General features: G+C 41.9%; 1 protein-coding gene across 1 annotated transcript; it reads right to left on the bottom strand.

Annotated features, from left to right (window-relative positions):
* Window positions 1-32: 32 nt before the first annotated feature.
* LOC129113401 (pecanex-like protein 3) lies at window positions 33-22,123 on the bottom strand. The gene is made up of 36 exons (XM_054625668.1): window positions 21,929-22,123; window positions 20,149-20,624; window positions 19,034-19,242; window positions 18,821-18,926; window positions 18,354-18,393; window positions 18,067-18,162; window positions 16,057-17,805; window positions 15,031-15,160; window positions 14,500-14,669; window positions 13,750-13,807; window positions 13,504-13,645; window positions 13,204-13,361; window positions 12,805-12,958; window positions 12,660-12,692; window positions 12,360-12,531; window positions 11,984-12,094; window positions 11,801-11,892; window positions 11,573-11,682; window positions 11,322-11,427; window positions 11,136-11,228; window positions 10,880-11,030; window positions 10,233-10,377; window positions 9,590-9,767; window positions 9,291-9,399; window positions 9,054-9,183; window positions 8,894-8,952; window positions 8,577-8,792; window positions 7,181-7,434; window positions 6,737-6,967; window positions 6,120-6,223; window positions 5,884-6,031; window positions 5,558-5,788; window positions 5,167-5,441; window positions 4,897-5,066; window positions 4,191-4,597; window positions 33-3,144 (listed from the first exon to the last, which is right to left on the bottom strand). The coding sequence occupies exons 2-36, from the start codon at window positions 20,299-20,301 to the stop codon at window positions 2,992-2,994; spliced, it is 6,843 nt and encodes a 2,280-aa protein (XP_054481643.1). The 5' UTR covers window positions 20,302-20,624; window positions 21,929-22,123; the 3' UTR covers window positions 33-2,991.
* Between the last annotated feature and the right edge of the window lie 2,629 nt (window positions 22,124-24,752).

Here is a 24,752-nt window from a genome sequence, read left to right as displayed (position 1 = left end):
ATAAAATTACTCAAAGCAGTTCATTTGCAAACGATGACACAAAAACCTTTAATTTAAATAGGAGAAAAAAAAAAAGAGAAAAAAAAAGAAAAATCACATAAAAAAAACTGTACAGAACATTGAACATCCACTTTAAGTTCTTAAATAAAAGACTCCCCTCCCAAAATATAACTAAAATGATAAAGTGGGATGGTGTATGATACATTTTGTGCAAAAGTATTTGATTCTTCCCAAACTGCACATTTCAATGTGAAGAGTGCCTCTCTCCACTCAGCTCTCCCTCTGATGGGTAAACACAAGAGTCCCTCCCCTAAACCTCAACATAGTGTCTTGAATGTAAAATAACCCAAAATCCAATAATAATAAAATAGATTTGTATTTTAAATATATATTTATATAAGAAACATGCTGTACATAATTTAAGAGATTAAGAAATCCCTTTTTATTGACACCCAGATCTGTCCGTTAACTTGTGCTTTCCACACTCCCAGCAAAGAAAAAAAACATTATTCCCTGTTGCTTTGGATACAAGATGACGGAGGAGACAAGAAAAACAGAAAAAGCATTGATCAGAAAGTCTATTTTCCTGAGTCAAGGGAGTTCCTAAAGATGTTTTGAGAGGGATACTGACGCACTTTCCACCTGCTGCAGCTTATTGCAGCCGAGACCGGCTGAAATATCGCAGCTGCTAAAAATATTTTAAAAAAAGGTAAAAAATAAAATGCTTTTTACACCCTGTGTCTCTTGTTCAGATGTTTTAAGGAGCTGATAGTGGGGAAAAACACCACTGCAAAGAGAAAGTGATTCAACAAATTTGTTGATTTTACAGCATGCATAACTTATTGTAACCCATAGAGAGCAAAACACTGTAGAGGGGAGCATCTTTTGTAACATCAATGTGACCCTGACAGTACGCAACATGCCTCACTATTGTGACACTTTTTTATTCCCTCCATCCGGGTTTCCTCCTTTGAACAAAAAGTCTTCCTGAAGAATAAGTCAATTTATTTCCCATTATAGACCCTGAGAACGCTGGCCTCCTTTTCAAGTTTCCAAGAGGAGAACACCGCTTCTAAGAGATATTTGGTGAGAAAACGATTAATGCTATTCCACAATATTATTTCAGAATCATTCAACCACTGCAGACAACATCAGGGGCCCACGCCACTGGATGCAGGGAAGCGTTTAGGGCCGAATTCTGTCGGAATGCCAGATTTTTTTTTTTTTTTGCTTCAACCCTGAATCAGTGTTTCGATTTTATTTTCACAGTGGTGGAAAAAAAAAAAAAAAAAAAAGTGCAAGAGTGGGAAAGAAACAAACTTAAAGTAACTTATCAGGAATACTTCCAGTTATACTGTATTACAAAAAAAAAAAAAAAAAAAAAAAAAAAAAGACAGCCATTGGTGAGATGATACAAATGTGATGACACCAAACAAATTGAGGGAGGGGTCGGGGTGCAGTTGACAGAAGGCATATTTCCAATTCAATACATCACACCATATTGACAAACGCAGTTAAAGATATCTGTGAGACAATATTAATCAAATAAATATTCCACCTTTGCTTTGACTATTTATTAAACTTTGTTTATTTCCAACTAAAACGCTGGATTTGACTGTTGTAGAAACAGCAGTAGTAGTGGGTATATTAGTAGTAGCAGGAGATGCAGAAGCAGTAGTATAGTAACAGGAGGGCCATACTGCAGCAAAGAAACAGAGCTCCCAACACAAAGCAGCCTGGGTCCCTTATAGTGAGAAAGTCATGAGCTGAGTGGATCTGATCGGAGAGGGCGTCATTGATCCGTCATCCAAAGAAAATAAACTTGGTGCACCTTAAACACAGAGGAACTCGTGATTCTTCAAGTAAAGTATTAAAATAGAACATTCCACTCACCAAAAAAAGGCTTTAAGTTTATAACACTCCTAGTTTGTAGGTTTGTGATCAACACAATTTCGAAAGATTGGAATCGCCCTCCGCTTGATCCTGATCAATGGGCACCAGCTCTGTCCAAAGTCTTCCCACTCCTCCGTGTCGCTAGTCAGATGCAGGACTCGAGTCCAGGCCTAAATAGAATGTAAACTAGCGGTTAAAGCACCACATTTTTGGATGGGACGGAAGGGAGGTTTCGTTTTTACCCCTGAAACTTGCTCCAAGAGAGAACTGTTGAGAGTTGATGTTGTCAGGCACCTCTGTAGGAAATACACCAGAGGAAAAGGATGATTATGCTAGGGTGTGGTTTTTTTTTTCTTTCTTGTTGAATATGTATAATGTGCAGGGAAGAAGAAGAAGAAGCGGAGGCTCCAGAAATTGTGTACTGTTAAACACTGTTTGACACTAAACTGTAGGTCCGGTGAGGAAGGTGAAATTGGGAAAAACAAAACAAGGCTTATCATGGTTTCCACATATCCTTCACTTGCACATACAGCAGTAATGTTTTTTGTTTTTTTTGATTGCTTACGCAAAAAACAAACAAAAAAAAAAAAAACTGCCGCAGATGTCAAGTAAGAAAAAAAGTTAGAGGCGATTTTCTATTCTCAAGTATAGAAAAATAATCAATCCTCACGCAAAAATATCCCTTATAATTGCACTGGCCTTTCACTACTGTTCCAACCACAAGGTCTCCATAGAGTCACTGAGTGCCTTTGTCTGAAAACAAAGTTGAGATTGAGAATATTATCAGGAGCCATGTTGGAAGCTGACTTTGGAGTGAACAGGTTTGCTGAAATCCTTTCATGAGCTGACGAGCATCAGTTCAGCAAGCTATCCGATGATCAACTCCTCTGGCTGACAAGTAGACGGGAAATGAGCATATAACCAAATCCAGCCAGTGTTGTCAGGGGCCGTTGGGAGTTCCCACTGAATAAGTTAAATGAGGGTTGATGGAATGAGTCCAGAAGGTGGAATGAGTCTGGTCTGGTCTGGGCAGTCCAGATTCAAATGCGGTGTGCTTTCCCTGCAAAGCATGTCACTTCGGGGTTTCCCAGTGCAGACTCAGCGCAGGTGATCGAGTAAAGGCAGCTCTGTGGATTCCTCTCGGGGGGTGGGGGGGTCCCCTACAGTCAGCAGGGTTGGATCCATCATCTGAGCAGCTCCCAGAGGATCATGGGTCAGACTGGTCTCTTGTAGGGGTGCAGGAGGAGTAGGCTGTAAAATATATATTTTACAAAATGTTCAGCCAAGAAAATCATCACTTTCACTGAAAAACAGGACTAAATTATCGGAACCATCAAACAAAACATTGTGTGGGTTTCATATTTATCACCAACATGTCTCCGCTGACCAAACAGGAAACCAAAAGCCGTCCTAAGACTGCATATCAACAGATCACAGATAATGTAGAACAGCAATAACAGTTCCTAGCAGGGCTGCAACTAAAGAATATTTTCATTTCTGATTATTCTACCAATTACTTTCACGGTTACTTGATTCACTTGGTCTATAAAAAAGGTCAGCAAATAGCATAAAATGCCCATCACATGTTCCCTGAGGCCACTGTAACGTTCTAAGCTGGGACCAGAGACTTTTGTAATTTTTTCTTGAAGAAATTACTCATTAAAAAGATTATAAAAACTACTTGCAGATTCATTTTCTTTTTATCGATAACATTGACTCATCATTTGAGCTTTACAACTCAAAGATATTCCTTTGTGCCTACCGTGAAGCCGTATTTTGACAGAGCATAAAGGTCTGGGAGTTATTTGATATATGAAACATTTTAAGATTTACCTGCTAAAATGTGAGCTGAAATTGGATTGATGCCCCAAAATGAGAACCTGTATTAGCAGGATTAACCTTATATGCATCCTTAACATGTGTTTATAAATACAGCGCAGATTTGTGTGAATGCTTCCACAAAAGCATGCATTCACACTTGACCTCAAGGCAAGATAAAAAAAAACTATTTGCAGACTGCAATGATGCCTCCAACAAAAAGTCTAAGAGAAACGATTTGGGTGTTGGAACATAGTAGGTGAATCTGTCTGCACCTTTCTGTTATAAGCCACTCTCAACGACTAAACCTCATTTTTGCCAACTGGCATGAACACCTTCACACCAACACTTGGCCTACATGCAAACCGAGCCTGCCAAAGGATCTACAGAGCTGCTGGTCACAGTTTTCAAAAGAAATTGTTCCTTGAAAACTAAAGTTACATACGAGTGATAAGTTAACAAAGCAGCAGCCTTCTCACCTGTGTGCGTATGGTCTGTACTGTTCCTCCTTCCCCCTCCACTGCAGCTGGTCCATTAAAGCCCTTTCTGCCTGAAAAACTCCACTTGCTAAAGTGGCTCTCATAGTGTAGTCCGCTGCCATGGCCGAGGCCAGCCCGCTGGCCCGCTCTGTGACCAGAGTTCTCAAGGAGGCTCGCTGGGCAGAAGCGCTCTGGGCCAGCAAGAGAAGGTGGAGCCACAGAGCTGCTGAAGGAGAGCTGGGAGCTGGACAGCTGCTGGCCCAGGAGACCCTGGATGGAGGACGTCCGCTGTAGGGATGTGAGCAGTCCTGCCTCCATCCTGCCCTCTGACTGGCTGAGCAGAGCTAATGGGAGAGGTTGAGGGTGGTGAGGCCAGCTCTGGGTTGGACCTACAGGGTTGTCTGTACCTGAAATGCAAGAAAACGATTGAATTTAGTCATTTTTACGTCTAAATTTTAGGTCTAAATAACAATTACTCAGCTTGTAATCAAGCCGTGCAAAAGCAGGGCATGAATTGCTTCTTATAAGTTGACATCATCTCAATGTCAAGCTCAACTTATTGACCAGAAGCAAGCTTTGTTGAATGTTACGACATGAAAGTTAAACAACGAAAGTCAACAGTTTAACTATTTAAGCTACCTTTAATAGCTTTGTTACTATATTGGTTTATTAAAAAGAAGAAGCAGTGGTTGGTTTCAGGTCTTACCCATGAAGGGCTGGACAGTGGTGATGTGTGACTGTGGAAGGCTGGAGGCGGGTGTACTCTGGGTGGTGTGAACGGCTGGGTTGGTGGAGATGGAGGTGGAGCCGCCTCCACAGTCGGAGTCCTCAATGTTTCCTCCGCTGTTACAGCCCGCACCACAACCTTTCTGTAACCTGCAGAGAGACGTAAATTAGATTTACGATGTTTCACACTAACCCACCGTACAGGCACGACTTCCGTGTACATTTATCACATGAAGTTTAGACCACGTACCTGTCCCAGCTACTGATGAGCCAGGTGTAGATGTTGTGTGGGCTGACAGGCCCTCCCCACACAGACCGGAGCTGGCTGTGGCCCCCGGCGTAGGAGGTGGTGAGGGGGGACACGTAGATGGGGTAGCCGATGGGCTGGTCACACGAGGAGTTGATCATGTTCCTTAGGGCCTGTTTGGCGTTTTGAATGCTGCCACGCTCTGGGTTACGGTTGCGCAGGAAAACCAGCTCCTGTTGTTGCCCCGCCCACAGCCCACGCACACACTCTCTGTTCACCTGTAGGGGGCAGAAGAAAGGGGTCAGTGGATGGACGGGCTGAATTTAGATAAAATAACCCTCATCTGGTCATAGGTGGGAAATCGAAATATAGTGTTAAGAGTGTGAGCTGTGACCTTGATGACTCTGAAGCTGAGGAACCTCTTGTTAAGCATGATGATCTTGTACTCGTCGCTGCCGTCATCCATGATGTGGCGCAATGCCAGCAGGGAAGGCATGTTTGCTAGAATAGCGCTGCGCCACACGGGGTCACCCTCGTGAGATATCAACATCTTCTCCTCATTGGCAGTGATGGCGTCATACAGAACCATTGGATCCTCATACTCATCTGGAGACGTGAAGTGGTCCTGAGAGAAAGCAGAATACAGGGTTGGTCTCAGCTCAGGGACAGAACTGTGATTATTCTACCCTCTGGGCCTAGTTGTCTTCTTTCTCTTTCTACCTGATGCAACTTGAGAGACATCCGCACTCCTGGTGCCACAACTCGGTTCAGCAGGTCCATATCCGCAAACACCCATTCATCCCTGGGAGACGTGATGCGGAAGTCTCCCTTGAAGAGTGCATGGAGGCCATAGAGAAACGGCTCCAAGCTGTCAAACAGATAAACAACAACTCTTGCATACTGGGTAGTGACAGGTGGTATTAGTTGAAGTAAGAGACAGGGTAGTATGGCCTTACCTTGCAGACATGCTGTGGGAGGCCGTGCCCAGAGCTCGTCTGCCCAGGATACACAGCCCGAAACAGAGGTTGACAAGAGGAGAATCTCTTTCGCACGTCACCGGCTACAACACAATTGAGAAGTGAAGATGAATGATCAAGTATTGTACATTGTTCTGTTCTACAAATAGTACTTTTTTTTTTTTTTTTATTATTTAAAATGATGATTCTGATCACAAGTAATAATTTTAGATGAACAATATAATAGGTAATGTATTTTCTGTGTCTTTTTGTTTTTGAATGCTATTCAATTTTGTACATAATGGAGACAAAAAAAAACTAAAGACTAAGCATGAAAATGGATGTACTTCTCTCCTTCTCTCCACAAATATTTCTTTATAGTTGTATTTCCACTTTTCTTTTTAAAAATATTTCAATGAATTTCCTGATTAGAATAATAATAGCAAATGGAGGGGAAAAAATTAAACAAAAACAACCTTGGGTCTCATTTATAATACAATGTTTACAAAAAGTTCATGAGCCAAAGAAATAAGAAAAAAGGCATCATTACACAACGGTTATAAATGAGACCCCTGATCTATGTGGGATTCTAGAGCAAATGCTGTAGAGAGTCTGACCGTTTGACGCCGGCTGTTGCAATACTGAATCCAGTCCAGGTAAACCATACAGAACGAGGAGGAGGTAATGCCTGAGGCCCTGTGGTCGTAGTCTTCATCGATGTTCAGGTTGAAGGTGGGGTCACTGTCTACGTAGTTGGATCCGAGACAAGGCCGTAGAGCCTCCTGGATCGTCTCATTGGTCAGCCACTCATCCATCTTAGCAGATCGACTCACATAGTAGATGATGCTCTGTTCGAGGGAATGAACACATGAATACAAAATATTCAACCATCAACCTTTTAACATTGAGGCTACAAGCTACAATTTCAGTTCTCATTTCAATAGTCGACAGTCTGACTTCATGAAAAGGCTTGGATGAAGAGTGTGTACATTTCACATTGCTATTGGATCTTCAAAATGAAGAACTAAGAAAATGAAGAATTCTTTTGATCAACGGCTTACCTTGACATAGTATGTGATGAGGATCTTGCGGAGGTCGAATACTTGCAACATCGAGGCTGCATTGTTGTCGCTGATACTGTAGCCCTCGAGAACGTACTTGGTGGCGGCCACCTCCCAAGCCAGCCAGCGCTGTCCGAAGGCAGCATTGAATGACAGCATGTGGGGAAGGTGACCGGGTTCACAGCAGCAGCAGCCCTCATCCTCCTCGACCCCTTCTGTGATGGCCTCTACCTCCCTCTGCTGACAGTAGGTACCTGGACAGATGTAAAGCAGATGAGGATCAGCTGCACAGCACGTAGAAGCATTTCCCATTAATTAGATAAACTGTGGCGGTCCACCAAAGTCTATTTTGTTCCCTCACAGCTTGAAAATAAACTGAAAATATTGTAACACTTCTCAACAGGTGGGCTAGCTGGCTGTCTCAGTGCTTATTAACCATTGGATTATAATTATGAATGCATTAATGGGTTATTTTCACTATAATCTTGCAGCTGCTAATGGTGTAGCTAATTTAACTACTTTATAATATAATAGAAGCTTTTTATTAAAACATAATAGTTTATAAGTTGATTCATATTTTGTTTTAAGAATTTGTCTGCAAATAAGCCTAAATAGTAACTAATATTGTGAAATAAAAGGTAATAAAGTCAGAAGTACAATATTCAAATAAAATACTAGTAACTAAAGTTGTACTCAAGTACAGAACTATGTACTTTGTCACATTCCACCACTGCTAGAGCACAACGTTGTTCATAGATCGAGCCTCTAAATGTTGCCCTTAAAAGGACACCAGATTGATGCATTTAACTTACAAATGAAGAAAATATTCTTCCGGACTCCCCTCGATGTGAGGTCCATAAAATCTTGTGGGAAATGCTGAAACAGCTTTCTTGTATATACATGTAAAGTCATAAGTCAAATTAAATTGACATATACCATGAATAAAAATCCAAATGACACATTTTAAGATGGATCAGATTCTATAATTATCGACCATAAAAGCCCGCTCTCTTGTTAAATGATGTCTTTAGAGAGTGATGTACAACAACACGTCTAAATATTTTTGAACAACTTTAATATTAACCCAAAGCCATGAAATTGTTTTTTATTTTTTTGACGAATAAAACTATACTATAAGAAGTAAATAATATAAACTATGAATCCAATTGACCTACATTCTAAAGCAATATTGTTCAAAGTGCACAGTATCTTGACTTTGTCAGTTGCCACTTTTTTTTATAAATACTATTGACTGGGCCAGCAGAGCCTTTTTCTATAAATAAATGCTATCCTTGAGAGCACTTGACAGATACCGAAGTGACACGTTCAAACAGCACGTAAACAACTCAAACTGAGCTATAAACATTGTCAGCCCCCATCATCCTTTGCTACTGACCTCTGAACTCGAGACCCCTCAGCTGGAAGGTGACCAGGCCGTTGCCAATCTCGACTATGTGCACCAGAGCGTTGAGGTAGTCTGAGGCGAGGATGAAGCAGTCGCCTGTGGTGTAGTTGCCCCAGCGGCCAAGCAGCAGGTCTCCACACAGGCTGTGCTGCAGAGAGCGCGTCAAGTGCTCGTAGAAAATTGAGTTCAGATTGTTGTCATCAGCACCTTTTAAGAAAAAAAAAAAAAAAACATCACCGTAGCATCAGAATAAAAAATAAACGAGTCAAATAGTGATAACGAGATGGGGATAGAGTGTTAGGGCATACCTGGGTTGCGGTCTAACTGGGTGGCAAGTCTGGTGTTGGAATGATCAACACGCTTGGTGCTGCAAACATTACAAATTAGCATTAGAAATGAATGAAAATGCTTTACATTTAGACTTAAAAGTTAATTTCACATTTGCACTTTTTTATTTTACAAACGTACTTGTAGTCTCTCTCCCAGAACTTAACAGGTCTGGTGTACGAGGTGACAAACACTGCACTGCCGAGGACAGGATTGAGAGGGGTAGAAAAGATTGCAGAAAAGATGGCCTGAACAAAAAGCACAGCAGAGTCTGAAGTAGCGTGAGTTAAGGTTATCTCTATTGTATTAGATTGTATTGTACAGCAAAAAGGACACTACATAATAAATCAAAATAAAATCAAAATAGTTGGAGGATACGGGGAACAGCAAAGGGTTGAGCGAAGGCATGGAAGGCCGAGCCCCAGGTGATCTGCCAGGGGGCAATGTAGGTCAACACAAAGCGCAGCTTGTACAGCAGGTCCCACATCTGAGAATTCAAAGAACAAATTGATAAAAAAAACCATTGACAACACTATTCATAACACTACACAGAGTTAAGTTAATCTTTTACATTAAGTAAAGTGTCCAATTTGCAAAATAAACTGCTACTAGTATAGAATAAAATGTTATTATCAAATAATATCTGTCCTAATGCCACAGGGTGTTCGCATCCTTACCTTGCTGAAGAGAATGGACATGAAGTAGTAGTCTATCAGGAAGGTCTCCGAGAAATGTGGGTAGTCAAACTGGAAGAAGAGTGTGGTGAAGCACAGGGTGACGTACTGCTGCGACGGAGCACCGAAAGATGAACGCAGCAGCTTCATGCCTGCTACTGAGATGAACAGAGCTCGGCTGCTGGGGGGGGTTAAGAAACAGACGGAGGGATAAAAGAAATCAGTGACACATATTGACAAAAACAGCTAAAACCATCGAGTAAGGAATTATATGAGATACAAAAACCCAGATTTAAGCAAAGCCTGAATGTGCTAAAGTTTCCACAAGGAACTTTCTGATCCGATAGTCTGCCCTGCTCAGTCCTGGTTCTCCCTTTCCTCTCCAGTAATAACCTTTAAATAGACTACTATACAGACCAGCTGGTCTACACGATAAAGAGGGGAAAAAAGGGGAAACTACTGGGAGAACATATTTTATGTATCTTGTGCTTCTGAGCACAACCTGCAGAAATGAATACACCTGGGGGAGGTTCAGCATGTCTATTAATTTTTATGTGCTATGGATTCAACACACACGGATCATATCCCCAGGGAGTGGAGATGGAGCACAGTATAAAATATGGAGACAGAATGAGGAAAGGCTTACTAGATGTCCAGCTCTTTGTGGTTCTGGCCCACAGTTCGAGCTTCTGTCGTTAGGGAGTTAAGCACCACAGCCGGATAGATGAAATATTTCTCCACACACTGAAGCCACGCATACAGCTTCTCAAACCACATCAACTGAGCAGCATCTGGGGGCAAACAAAGAAGCAAAACGATCTTGCACACTCATAGAGGAAACCCACGGTCCAAACACTATCTTTCCCTCTGTGTTCCCCCTTAAGCTTTGCACAGCTGTGAAATAAATCTGGCAGAAAATGATTTAAACTGAAAAATGTTTTACAAGATGTTTATACACTAGGTGATATGGCCGTAGTATTTCTGACATATTCATATACTGGAAAACACCGTGAGATAAAATAAACAAAATCTCCACTGTAGGTCTTTCAGTTAGAATTCAGCCACAAAAGTACTACTGATGTTGTTGAGTGTTGAGTAGTATATTTCGTTATATTTGAAATATTCAGCTGTTAAATTGTTTAAAAATAAATACACTGATTTGGGCTGTTGCACTCTGTGAAGCTCCCCTAAAGATATTGGAGATTAGGTGATTTCTTCAGAAACAATTACAATACTTCCCTAGACTTCTTTCTGCGTGTGTGAAAGTAAATAAAAGAGAAATCAGACACTCACCTCGGACCTCAAACTGACTGTACTCTCTAGAGCGGAGCACAGGGTGAGCCAGGCAGAACCAAGGCAGCTGCTTGCGGAGTTGAGGCAGTAGATAGTGTGTAATGAAGCCTACAACTCCGGCCAGGATGTACAAGACGAAGCTAAGAGCAGGCTGTGGATCATATGGAAAATTAGCACGGAAAATCTGTGGACATTTATTCTATTAAATTGAGAAATGTGCTGTAAGAATAAGGTCATAAACCCCGCTCCAACTAACTTGAAGAGCGATGAAAACTGTGCTGGCACTGATGGCGAAGGTGATCACAGCCATGAGGGGACACATGACGAGGTCTGAATGAAGAATCTCTTTCTACAAAGAGGCAGTGAGAAGACACACGACTGTGAAAAGACTCGACGACGTGACATTAAAAGTGAAACAGTGGCAGTGAGCGTTGATCTTTACCACAGAGTTGCGCAGCTTCTCAGGAAGAGGGTCCTTGATCTCCACAGGGGGTTCTTCTGGTGTTCGGTTCTCCAACTCTGGGAATAATTTAGACCTGACCAGTGACCTGATGGAAGCGGTGAAAACACACACAGAAAGGAACAGTTAGAAATGTAACAAAAAGTGGTAACATCAAAGTCTACACCGACTGCGTAGTGAAAGCAGCTTTTCACAAGGCACACTCCTGTGTGTGGATCACAGAAAGTACTGACCACAGGATGGTGGGGTCACTGCTTTGGCGGCTGAGGTGGTAGGATAAGGCCAGGAGTAGACCACAAAACACAGAGAATAGTACTGGCACATGGGCATCCCCCCAGGGTGCCTAATGTGAAGAAATAAAACATTAAATTAGGGAGTGTCGACATCAATTCCAACTCTGATCCAAATCTCTGAGGGAAAAAAAGAAAAGAAAAAAAAAAAGGTGTCTCTGTTCTACTTACGTTAATCGCACCGAGGCAAAATCCATACAGCAGAGCAGCCACGGACACGCTGCGTATGAGGCTGAACAGAGATGAGAGGGGGCTGGTGGTGGCTGAGGAAAGAGACACAGAGAGAAGATGAGAACAAAACTAAGGACATCTGATCTCTTCTACATCATCCTGTCTGTGTCGTCACGTTCTTACCAGTTCCACCAAAAATGTGCATGTCGATCTGCTCCAGCAGACACATCACAAAAGTGTTGACCTGAGGTAGCAACCCAAACAGGAAAATGACGGGGAAACACAAGGCAAACACTGTTGGAGAGAAAAGGGAAAAAAAGGTTAAAAAGGCTAAAAGAAAAAGGGGTGAAGCTGGTGGAAATACAGCGCACACAAAACCACTAAATCTATCAACTTTGTGAAACTTAACATTTCTTGTCTGCTAGCAGTGGTATAATCATTTGTTTGTATTCATGGCTATTCTCTTAGTAAAATACCACTTTGATATCAAATATAGACATTATTAAAGTATGGTGACCTGGACAATACAATATAAAAGTAAAATTGCTTTAAAACTAACCAATGAGCATATCCCTGACACAGAGCAGGAAATGTCCAGAGAAGAAGGTGACCCCATAGAGGGTGAACGGTTGCAGGCTGCCAGAGCGCCCGGATAGGTCAAAGATCCAGATCATCACACAGCACAAGCAGAAGTAGACCGGTCGACTGTACACAATGATCCAGTTATGGCCCTGTATAATACCAGACAAAAGACAAGCCACAATTACACATAACAATAACAACAAGGGGACATGTCTTGTTTCAGATTGTGCTTTTAAGTAAATTGTAGCATATAAAAAAAGGTGTAACCAGGACTCACATGCATGGGAGAAGCTGCATCAGGTTGTACACTCTGAAACAAAGAGGAATGGATATTAAGCTTCATATGTTTCACATAGTTGCAAAAAAGAAACACTGAAACGCACACACACACACACACACACACACGCACACACGCGAGGTACCTTTAGCAAAGAGTACTGGCAGCTAGCAATGACCAGGCAGAACTGGAAGACCCAGATGTCCCTGAAAAAGTCCTGGAGCAGCAGTAGGAACCCCAGGAAGGCCACCAGACTGGCCAGCACCACAGCAAACACATTCTCTCCCACACGGCGGTTCCTGGCAACAGCAGAGAAAACAATATTTGGACAACTTAATAACAGTGCTCTGATCACACTATTACCCTGCTTTCTATAAAGAAAAAAAATATTTATCATAGTATTTGCAAAGGATAATTAACATGAAATGTTAACTACTGGCCATGTAATACACAACCTTATTAAAATAAGCTTTAGAGTTGCTTTGTATTCAAGAAAAAGGGACCAAACAGCATATCTTCTCTCCTCCACAACGTTTGGACGCACCTGTCCAATAAGGCCAGGAGAGCCAGTCGATCATATCGAACCCTCAGCCACTTTCCGGGCAGCACCCAAAAGCGATAGTACTGTTTGGGTTTTGCTTTCTCCTCGATCATCAGAGTGTTTTCCTGGGACTCTTGTAGAGACTCGTGATCCAGATCAAACTAGAGATGAGGTCAGAAATAAGTGATTAATTCAGAAGAAGAGACAACAAGGAGGAACCTGTGATAGTTTCCTTTTCATGTAGCTTTACATGACATTCTGCCTGGAATAATCTGCCACATTAAACATCAAAAGACTGCTAACCTCAGGCATTTCCAGAGGCACTCTGCGCACCTGCATGCCCTGTAAAACCACAGGTCTTGGCTGCAGCATGGACAGGACTGGAGCCCCTTCCTGGACCTCGGTGGAGGTGAAGCTCGAGGACTGGGATTGTCTCTCCCTTTCCCTGCAAGCGTGAAAAATTATGGCAATAGTTGTAGTTTTTAAATCATGACTTTCTAACAGCAAATTAACTCTAATAGTCTAAATGGGGCAAAAACTATAACTTACTGAACTGGGTCTTCATAGCCACCTCCAGCAGGTCCAAATGTGTAGGACCTCTTCACTCCTGTTTAAAAACAATTGAAAATTGTTGTTGAAAAAAAGAAAATTGAAATGGAATACTTTCAATAGGGGATAATCTGGAGACATTTGTAGAACTAACACGCAATACTTTTGTGTGTTTGTGTCCTACCCACACTTTTTAAACAATAGTTAATTGCTTTAACTCAACACATAACAAAACAACCTACAGACATGGGAGGAGGAAGAGGGGGTCTTGATGGACTATAGAACAAAAAATGTAAAAAAAAAACATATAGATGCTTTTAATTTTTAGATAAGTAGGTCTGGCACAAAGTGCAGGTAATGAGCATCTTGAATTTTGTTCCAATTTCTGTTCTGTTGTTTGAGGTTGTTTTTTAAGCATTTTATCTACATTTATAACTTCTGCCCCTGAAAAATGGAAACATTACTCTTCTATCCCTGGTAAAAGCTTATATTAAAAAAGGTATAATGTGTTTCTTTGTACCTTATACCAACGACTGTCAATGACCAATAATTAGACTTTTGTAGTCTCCGCTGGATGCCTGATGCCTTTTTCATTATGGATTTTCTTCTCTATGGATACAACCTGGTTCGCTGTTTCCCTCTGTGTTCAGTTTTTAAGCTAAGTTAATGGTTTCCTGGCTGAAGCATTACATTTGAAAAGGACAGACAAAAGGGTGGTATCAATCTATTCCTTCAAAGCCACTGCCTCACCACTCTCGTCATAGAAATAGTGCACTGCCCCCTCTGTTGTGTCGTCGAAGGTGGAGGCCTCATGGATGCCACTTCGGGGCAGTAGAAGTGAGGAGGCGAACTGTAAGGCTGAGGGAAGTGTGCGGGTCCGTGAATGAGAGGAGGTCCGAGCCCGCTGGAGGTCCTGAAGGCTGCGGGAACAAAAACACGAGTTGAGTAACAATGTCTAACATTTGCTTTAACATGTAATTGTAACAGTGTTACGACTAAACCATCAGTCCTGCTGAGGCTGGCATGTCCCCTCAGTGGAACTTTAAATTATTATCTCATTATTCACTACTCCAAAACTTGCTGAGAATATAAATTTTGTGGCAAAACCCCAGATATATTTTCCCTAAATCGAATTAGGACTCCTAATTCTTACATCCATCAACTGTAAACTTGTTAATAGCTTTGACTACTGCAGACTTTGTAGAGATTTGGGCAAATAAAGGCACAGATAAGGCAAAGTATCAGATATAACCCTCTCTCAGGTCTGCTTAGTTTACTAACCTGGGAGGGGAGCCCATGGTGGACGGGGGAGGTGTAGGGTTGCTCCCAGCATTGTGTCTCCTGCGGATGGCCTGGGTCCTCTTAACACTGCTCACTGAGTCGTGTTTGCCTCCATCCTCTGGGTCCATGGCTGAAGAAGGTTTATCATTTGCATCAATGGAACGGTTTAAATTACAGTGTCAACGTAATTCTCTTTGTACACATTAAATCCAAAATCTGCATATGCTCTGTTTCCCAGCACCAGTCTTTAGCAGTACAACACCCTCATTTTGCCATAATCTTCAAATCTGCTTCCCCTTTATTTTCAACTGTCAGTATGAGTCACAAATATGGAAGTTAGCACTGATTCAAGGTCAGTGAATGAAATCTGACTTTCATATTTGTGACTCAGATCAACCTTGGAAGGATAGTGAGGCTAAATCGCACTCTTTCAAATAAGTGATTTTGTTCAATTACGGTCTATGTCAGGCAGGAAACTTCATTCAATGTGATTTTATGTCCGCACTGTCTATTTATACCTTCAGGAAATTTGATCCATGCTTCTTTGAAACCACTTGATTTGTGTTAAATTTGAATTCAAGAGTTGAACTAGTTTTCCACTTTAATCTTCCACTTCAATTGCATGAACTTTTACGGGGAAAAAAAATCACCACCAACTTCAAGCTAACGTGGTTATTGTCAAGCCTTTTTGGCTATTAATAATATGGCAGTAGACTGCTAAAATAAGGGACGCACTCACTATTTCATGAAATTTGTAGATCAAACTAATTATCAGTTAATATATTATGGTATATAAATGATTTACAGTCAACACTATTGGCCACTCCAATGAGGCATGCATTCCGAAAAGGCATGAGCAACGAACAGGCGAACCCCTCGACAACGCTTTAAGCAGCGATACCAGGAGACAAGCAATAGGCCCATTCTGAATGGGCACACGCTGCGAAAAGGCACGACTTGAAACAGCACTGCACTACGAAAACTATTAACACAGTGGACACTGATTATAAGGTTACACCAGCTCACCTCCTCCCACAGCTCCCTCTTCAACCAGCTCTTCTGCCCTCCAGCCCATCTGGTTGCCAGTCCAGGAGCCTCCAAGAGAATCCAGCCGATGATGATGCGTCCCAGGGAAGCTGTCGGTATGGATGTTGCGGGCTTCCAGATCAGACTTAGAGATGGTGAGGGTGCGGGGTGCAGGGGTGGAAGTGGAGGGCATCGTAATCAGAGTAGAGGGCAAAGCCGCTGTGTTGCCCTGGCCTCCCCCTGCATCATCCATACTTAGCACTCTTGCATGAGTCTTGGCACTAGCAGTGCTAGAAGAGCGCTGAGCAGCACGAGAATGGGAGGGACCAGCGGTTTCAGGTAAATCCCCTTCCCTTGGATTGGGCAGTTGAGCAGCAGTGGGGAGCGAGGATGCAATGCCAGTGTTAGCGAGGTCCGGGGAGTAGCAGGAGGTAGAGGAACTTGAGTCGTCATCATCGTCATCATCATCATCTGAACTGTATCGGCGCTGCGAGCCAAGACTAGAACCGGCGCTCATGTCACTGCCGTCGTCCTCGTCGCTGGAATCCTCAAACAAACTTTCACTGTAGGCCTTGGCGCCCAGTCGGCTGCGCACCGGGATGTAATCTCTGTGTTGTCTGTGATTGTGGTGACGCCTGTAAGAGCCACAGTCGAAACTACTGCTTCCTGCTCCAGCTCGTCGTCGTGGAGCTTTCCTTCGGCCTGGCCTGTGGCCCACACTACTGCCGCTGGCCCGCAGCAGCTTTAAGTCTTTAGGGCGCACGACCTGCTGGGCTTGCAGAGCCGGCTGGTCAGACAGTAAAAAGGGGGTAGAGGATATGGGCAAAGCAGGCTCAGAACAAACTAGACCCAGGGCCAGCCCTGAGGGCACTGAATTGGCCTGCCGCGGTGGGGGTAGAGGAGGAACTGGGACATTTCTGTCTGAATCGCAAACCTCTGAGCGTCCGCTACTTGAAGGGGAAGAGTTCTGGAGAGGACGGGGCTGTGTAATGTCACAGGGTACGGGGGATAAATCGTCTCCTTCAACAAGTGTCCTGTCTAGCCCCTGGCTGAGGGAGAAGTCTTTGGAAGGGGAGCGCAGCAGCACACTGTCTGAAAGGTTGTCAGTATCACTGTCGCCCTCTCCCACTGGATCCTCTGAGCGCTTCAGGATGTTAGAACCTATTGCTGGTGCTGAGGCAGAAGCCTGTCCATCCGCATGCCCTGGCCGGCTGAATGAAGGACTTTCCAACTGAGTGGAATCAGTCTTTTCACTGCGGTAACTGCTAACCGTGCTTAGGGTCTCACGGTCTGTGGTGGCTCCACCTGCACTGAAACAGCTGTCCGTGGATCCGGCAGCTAGTGCTACCCCACTGCGGCTGCCTGGGTGCTCAGTCCCGGGTGCAAACGCCACAGGGTCAAGGCCTAAACCCAGTAGATTTTCACTCAGCTCCTCACTCAAGCTGCTCTTTATAAGGGGGCTAAGGGGAGTATCCCCCAGGCTCCCAGATTCAGCAGAGGGGCCAAGGGGAGAATAGGCCCCCAACCCATTGTCCTCAGGACTCTGTTGAGACAGTTGTTCTGGTAACTCCTCCACTTCCTGCAATTGTTCTTTCTCGCCTCCATCTTCTTGACTGGAGGGTGAAGGCGGGATTGACAAGCAGACTCCAGGTTCTCCAAATCCAGCTGACATTCCAGATACTCCAATGAGACCTGGGAAATCTCCTCCCAGAGCAGCGGCAATGCAGGACTGAACCACACTGGGACCCCCTGTACAGTAAAACAGGTCAATATAAGATTAAAATGCCCCAAAAGCTATAACACAGACCCAGAGTTGCTATTTTTTCCCCCAAAATAAATCATTCTTCCTGATGGACAGTATTAAGAGCCATGTCTACAATGAAATGTCCACATTATTGGTATGCTCATAGCCTGGTCTCCTGAGCGTGACTCAATTCCATGCAGGCAGGATTAGACAGTGTTCAGTGTGTATGGTGCTTGTTTCTGGTCACGGAATAGTAGCAGACTTACGAATGGTGTCCTGGGACCTCTGGCGGAGGATCTCCCGGTGAGCTGACGTAACAATCCCATTATTGCTTCCATGTTCCCGCATTAGCTCTTTGATATCTGAGGTAAAAGGTAAGAAGTCACTCAAAAATAGTGCATATTCAACACAGGATAAACTCACAGTGATCTGGCTCTCATTTTTAACAGTGCAAGGACAGTTAGACTTAGACATTACGTATATACTACTGTTTAAAATATAAAAAATGCCCATTCCGGTTGGCAGAAAGAAAACTAACTATTCCAATACTTACCCTTAGTGCCTCCTGTATCCTCTAGCTGGGGCAAGAATTCCTGAACAAGGACAATGAAAAAAACCCAAGAAAAACACTTGGTGTTAGTGTTGCTTGTTATACCGATACTACAAAAGTATCATAATACCCTGCCGCTAAAAACAATAAATACCCTAATTTATTAGTATTGTTACTTTGAGAACTGATATTGTTAGAATAGGAGTCAATGTAATGACTGGCATCTATGTGTGACAATGAGGCAATGTCTGTGTGCAGCACTCGGCTTCCACTCATGTGCACGATACAAATATAAGTGATCTTTAACGCTATTCCACTGTTCCACGTTCTGTCTTCTATTCTTCCTTTACTTTTCCTGAGGTTTTAGGTTTTTGCTATTGTATCTTTTCAGTATAGTATTTCTAATAAATAAAATGATGGAGGGAGAAGAATGTAGATTGCATAAAACTGTAAAACATGGTGATCCTCACCGACACCTGGTTCAATCCAAACAGGGAGTGCTGGGAGCTACAGCGCACCGGAGGTGTTGAGTTGACCTTCCGAAACACAGTCATCTCTACACCAACATGACTATCCCTGTGAAAAAAGTTACATGTAAGGAACATTAAAAAGCTTCAGCATGTCACAGCATTGAGATTTCATGACTATTGTCCAAAATCTGAATCTGAAAAACATCTATTCACCTGTCCTGATTCCCATCATGGACACCTGAACCTTCATCTCCTTCATCTGTCTTTGGGGCCTCGGCTGTGAGTGAGGCATGCTTCTTCTCTACAATCTCCCCAAGGTCGAACATAGTGTGAAGCCGGTAGTTCACCACCTTAATGGCTGTGAAAAAGACCGCCACCACAGCGGAGTACACGCCTGCAATCACCAAGCTAGGAGGAAGAGCCTGAGAGGGAGTGAAGAAGACAGCAACTGAGACTAAACACAAAAATGAGACAATGCAGTTCACTTCAAGGAGTGAGTGTGAGGAACTATTCAATAATGGATGGCAAACCGTAAATACAGAAAAGACAGTCCTATGTACTAATGAAAGACAATTACCATGGTCATGTCAACTAGGAAGCTTATTGACTACTGTGCTATAAAATAATGTCTAACCAAAGAGGGTAGAAATGAGGCATTCACTACTTTTAGACATTCAAACGTTTAACTATTTACCAAAATAATTTAAAAGGTTATCTTAGATTTGTTTTAAACAAGGGTCTTATTTATGAAGATTGGCAACTCCTATCCATGCTCACATTTTGTGGCTGACTTTAAACAAATCTACAGTTTTCCCACATTGTTTAAAAAAAACTTTAGTATTGACCTATGAAGCAAATGTTAGAAGTTTCTACCTGTACTGTCACTCGTGAATGCATATTAGATATTGCAGATTTCCTTGGTCAAACTATTATGACTTAAATAATTTACTACTGTTTATCACAAACACTGTTTTACAATTACAATGGATGATTCAAATGTACATTTTGGTGCCTTCTCTTTGATTTTGAGAAGGCACCAGATCTCATCATGAAGTTGGTGGCTGAATATTAACAGAGCTAATACAAATGATGGCAACAAAAACAATATCAAGACTATTACATTTCCCTTTAAACACCACATAATTCCAACAATTTTGCAGTATTGGACAAGGTTTAAATTGAGATCGTTTGCAGCACTAATATGAGGTTACGCTATGTTTCAAACATGTTTTGGGTAAAAATTGTTTACAAGAAAGCGTGCCCGGACTTAGCGGCTCCCTCATTTATTGGATAAACTTGAAATCAACCTGTTGTGAAAACGTTCTTACCATGTACAGCAGAAAGGGGAAGGCCAGGAGAAATATCCAAAGGTAGAGGTGGAAGCAGTTGGAGAATGTGCTCTGATGTGGGTCCACATACCAGCCTCCTGTGAGCGAGGCCCACACGCCCTGCCGCAATATCTGAAGAGCTTGGGAACCCATCTCCACCTTCAAGTTCAACTAAAAGCCGAAAGGCTGTAGCTCAAGAAACTGTGCAGCAGTTCAAGCCACAGTATCGTATGTCTACGATGGCACTTCCATTGGGGATGGCAGGTTAACCAAGACTGTTTCATCAAGGACAACAGTTCCGTGTCTTGGATAAATTCACTTCAGTTGAGGTCAAGAGTCCTTGCATATTCTTGAGCCAGTATGTGCTCTCTCCCTGCACCCAGGTTGCCACACTCAAGCCTAATCCTTGTTGGGTAATCAGGAGTGTGACTTTTTGGCACATTGGTAACCCACTGAATGTAAGAAAAAACGTTCATCTGAAAGAAAGATCAAAACTGGTTAGTTTCTCTTATGTAGCTACATTATAAACATTGCACAAGGTGGGGTAAAAAACAAATGGTAGGCCCAAAAAAACATTCATGAAATGAAACCCAAATCCCCTCAATCAAAATCAAACCTGGCTTATTCTCTCTCTCTCTCTCTCTCTCTTACACACACAGCATTTTTCTTTGCTTTCTTGTTGTTTATAATGTATTGTTATTATAAATCATATCTTGTAAAAATGCTTTTTCAACAATATTTCATACCATATGTATATTCTTTTTGTATTTGTTATAGTATTGTGATTTTTTTTATATTATATAGTTGAAGGCTTCAAATAAGCCCAGTGGGCTTTCTGCCTCTTCCTGCACTGTAATATTATTATATTATTTATTTTATGTTTTATTTTTATGTTTTTCAATAAACTAAAACTGTAAATTAAAAAAACGAGTTTAAATGTAGTAGAAATCTGTCAGCTGTCCAACAGCACATAATAACAGGTTTCTATTCACTTTAAGTGACGTTACTTCCTTAAATGCCACATGATGATTAAGAAGCTAGATAGTTTCCTCTTGATTTCAAGCTGTCTCTTGAATAAATGGACTATATGTGTGTTGAAACGTGCTCATGTGTCATTCATAATAACTTCTGCCTTTGATATCACAGTGATAAACACATTATTACCTGATGACTTAAAGCATTACATTACAGTCATTTAACATGCATGTGCATTTCAACCATAATAACACAACATTATCTGCTGTATTGACCACATCTAAAACAGGATGAATGATATTTAAAAGGCACTGTTCTCTCTCTCGTGTCCAGGCCAGTGCTTCTGCCAGCTAGATTAAGTTTTCTGATTGACATTAGCAAGCTAGCACACACTTTAGCCTAGCTCACCAAGATCTCCATGCATCCAGGATCCTCCACCTACGACTTCAATGCCCTCTTTGACTACAAACACATAGCAAAAGCAGTCTGACAAACGTCAAACACCACCAGGCTGTTCGGGTAGTGCTAGGCCGGGTGCAGCAGCCTCTCCACCGGGGTAATACCCCTCTGGTTAGCCGGGCAAAAACAAGTTAGCATCGCGGTGAATGTTAGCTGCTAACGCTAGCTTTGATAGCTATTTGATGGCGTGGATTGTACAGTTAGCACTAGTTGTCCAAAGCCTGAATCATATCCTCCTTCCGCATCCAGTGCTTGCAAAATCTCAGAGCTCTGCTTCTCAGGATGCTAACGATGCTAACGACCGCCTGCCTGTCTGCCCCCCCCCCCCAAAAAAACTGTATCTTACTTTTTGTTGGCGTTGGCTAACTTATCCTTGTAGTGTAAACGCGCCCCGTCGTCTTTGGCATCGAGGTTGGCAGACTGCTCTCTCTCTGCTCTCATGGTGAACGGCAGCTGTTTCTCGCCTGTGTTAACATGTTTCAAGGAGCTAGCTAGCTAACTGGGTAGCTAGCGCTGGCTAACAACTAGTTGACACACACACACACACACACACACAAACGTACGCGCACGCACATACGTACGCGTGCACGCACGTACGCACAAAGAGCGATCGAGAGAGAGGGAGAGAGAGAGATTCCCATGGCTCTGATTGGCCTTAGGCACTGACGTCACGGGGAGGGTATTATTCTCTTTTTCTTTTTTTCTTTTTTTATTATAAAACTATCAAAAATGAAATTGTCATTTTGTTGACATACAGTACCAGTCAAAAGTTTGGACACACCTTCTCATTCAATGGTTTTTCTTTATTTTTATTTTTTTCTACATTGTAGATTAATATTGAAGAAATCCAAACTATGAAGGAACACATATGGAATTATGTGGTAAACAAACAAATGCTCAACAAACCAGAATATGTTTTATATTTTAGATTCTTCAAAGTAGTTGAATGAGAAGGTGTGTCCAAACTTTTGACTGGTACTGTAGATATTTGACAATATAAGAAATACAGAACATACACATTTTTTTTTTGGTCATTGTCTTTATTTGTGTTATTAAAAAAAAATGTGGCCAAGACAGACCATAACATTTTACAGTTGAACAACTTCTCAGAGCTTGCTGGTGGAGAATGTATATAAATGACCACAAACATATTTTTAGCTGTTCATATAATCATAATAAAATCTAAGAATATACAGTACCAGTCAAAAGTTTGGACACACCTTCTCATTCAGTGGTTTTTCTTTATTTTTATTTTTTTCTACATTGTAGATTAATATTGAAGACATCCAAACTATGAAGGAACACATATGGAATTATGTGGTAAACAAACAAATGCTCAATAAACCAGAATATGTTTTATATTTTAGATTCTTCAAAGTAGTTGAATGAGAAGGTGTGTGCAAACTTTTGACGGGTACTGTATAATTCATTTATATTTTCATAGAAAATTCTACTTAAATAACGGTAGAGACTGTAAAGCTATTGAATAAATAAATAAATAATAGTGCGCCTAAATACAAAGCTGTATAGATGTAAGGTGCTGTTTTTATGAATGTGTGTGAATCTGACCTGTGTGAGGTATCATTCACCAACAATGATCCTAATTTATCCTAATTGCAAGAAAATTTGGAATTTGAAAATATTGTATTAATACTAACAGCTGCAGTCTCTTGAGTTTCGTGTTTCCCTCCAACCGAAGGTTATTGACCTCACACAAACTGGGAGTCCCCACAACACTTTGACCATCTTTGCCTTATGTTCTGTTGGGTTTGACAATTTTACACGGGGAAGGAATAATAATGCATTTAGAGAATAAGTCAAATTCCACCACTGCCACATTTTTTGTTAAACCAAACAATGTAATTTATAGCAAACTTCACTCCAAATTATATTCTACAAGTAGCAGTGTTTAGAAAAACATGATCTCAGAGGCAAATACTCACATCTGGCTTGGTTGTTAAGGGAACAGAGGTAGGTCAGAGTGGATGCCACATACCGGTTGTCATCTGGGCTTCTCTTGTCACAGCTGTTTTGTTGAATTAGGCTTGTGACATCTCAGCCATGCTCAGTAGTGGCTTATCGTGTCCTGCAACCACTCTCCTTGGTACCCAATGTCAGCACAGATCAGACTAGACCTGCACTGACACCACACCTCACTTAGCCCACAGGATTGTTCCCCATCAGTCTCAGTACAAAAAGGCTAATGTGACAGCTGACCCTGCTGGCTTGAAATACAATCCCTCTAAATTCTTGTCTTTAGTGATAAACCTCATCTGCTCTCACAGAATAAATGATGGCTGCTTTAGTGAGGGCAACTAGAGCCTATACATCACATCACTGTGGCGTTTAGTGATGTGGACCTCTGAGTTAACCTTCTTCTCCATCTTACAGTTCCTTGAGTTCTCAGCAGGGGGTAGTCAAACAACAGAAAACATGTTACTGCTGACGAGGATACTGATTATAATCCAAGAAATGGTTCAGGATGTTATGCAGAATGCTGATTTATTTTACTGGAAATAATCAGCAAGTAGGGACCCAAAGCAATCCAGAGCACAGGGCTCATGAAATTACAGCAATATTTTTGGATAATTTGATATTTTGCCTTGATTTGTGTATTGTGCATTTGAAACAGTTTCTGCTGTAAAGAATACATATGCATACTATAGTGTAATATTTACTTGACAAAATGCAATTGTGAAAAAAATGATTCATGTCTTACAGACTGAAGTTATAAAATTCTGTAAACGTCATTATTGGTATGTCACACTGTGACTAATGATGTTCAATATAGTTACAGTAGCTAGACCTGCTCTACATATATCAAAGGAGTTCTCCAGTAATTTTGCACTGCATTTTGGTAAACTGCAAGAGATCGATTGAAAAGAAAGAATGACCAAAACCAATGCAACCTATATGCTGACTTTCTAATACCCTTATATAGGTCAAGCTCCCACAACTCTGGCTCCGTCATCGTCCATAATTTAATGTGATAGTGTTTATTCTCTTTGCATGGTAGACACACGCATCTTTCAAATTACACCACTGTTGAAATTTTGTATTTTCCCAGCACAGGCAGAGTTACTCAAATGATGTCACTTTCAACAAAGGCCATGATCACACTGTGCTGGGAATCACTGGTGGCCTTAACTGGGATTCAAATGATTTAATAT

The sequence above is a fragment of the Anoplopoma fimbria genome, chromosome 24 (genome assembly GCF_027596085.1).
Source record: "Anoplopoma fimbria isolate UVic2021 breed Golden Eagle Sablefish chromosome 24, Afim_UVic_2022, whole genome shotgun sequence".
NCBI lineage: Eukaryota > Metazoa > Chordata > Actinopteri > Perciformes > Anoplopomatidae > Anoplopoma > Anoplopoma fimbria.
Note: the sequence above shows the minus strand (reverse complement) of the source record. Positions and strands in the feature narration are given on the sequence as shown.

Excerpts from the sequence above, each read along its gene's own strand:
- LOC129113401 (XM_054625668.1), bottom strand. The coding sequence starts at position 20,301 with ATGGGTTCCCAAGCTCTTCAGATATTGCGGCAGGGCGTGTGGGCCTCG. Across the intron at positions 11,683-11,800 it reads TTTGCCTCGGTGCGATTAAC|GCACCCTGGGGGGATGCCCA; the intron begins GTAAGTAGAACA and ends TCTTCACATTAG. Across the intron at positions 8,793-8,893 it reads CCAGTTAGACCGCAACCCAG|GTGCTGATGACAACAATCTG; the intron begins GTATGCCCTAAC and ends TTTTCTTAAAAG.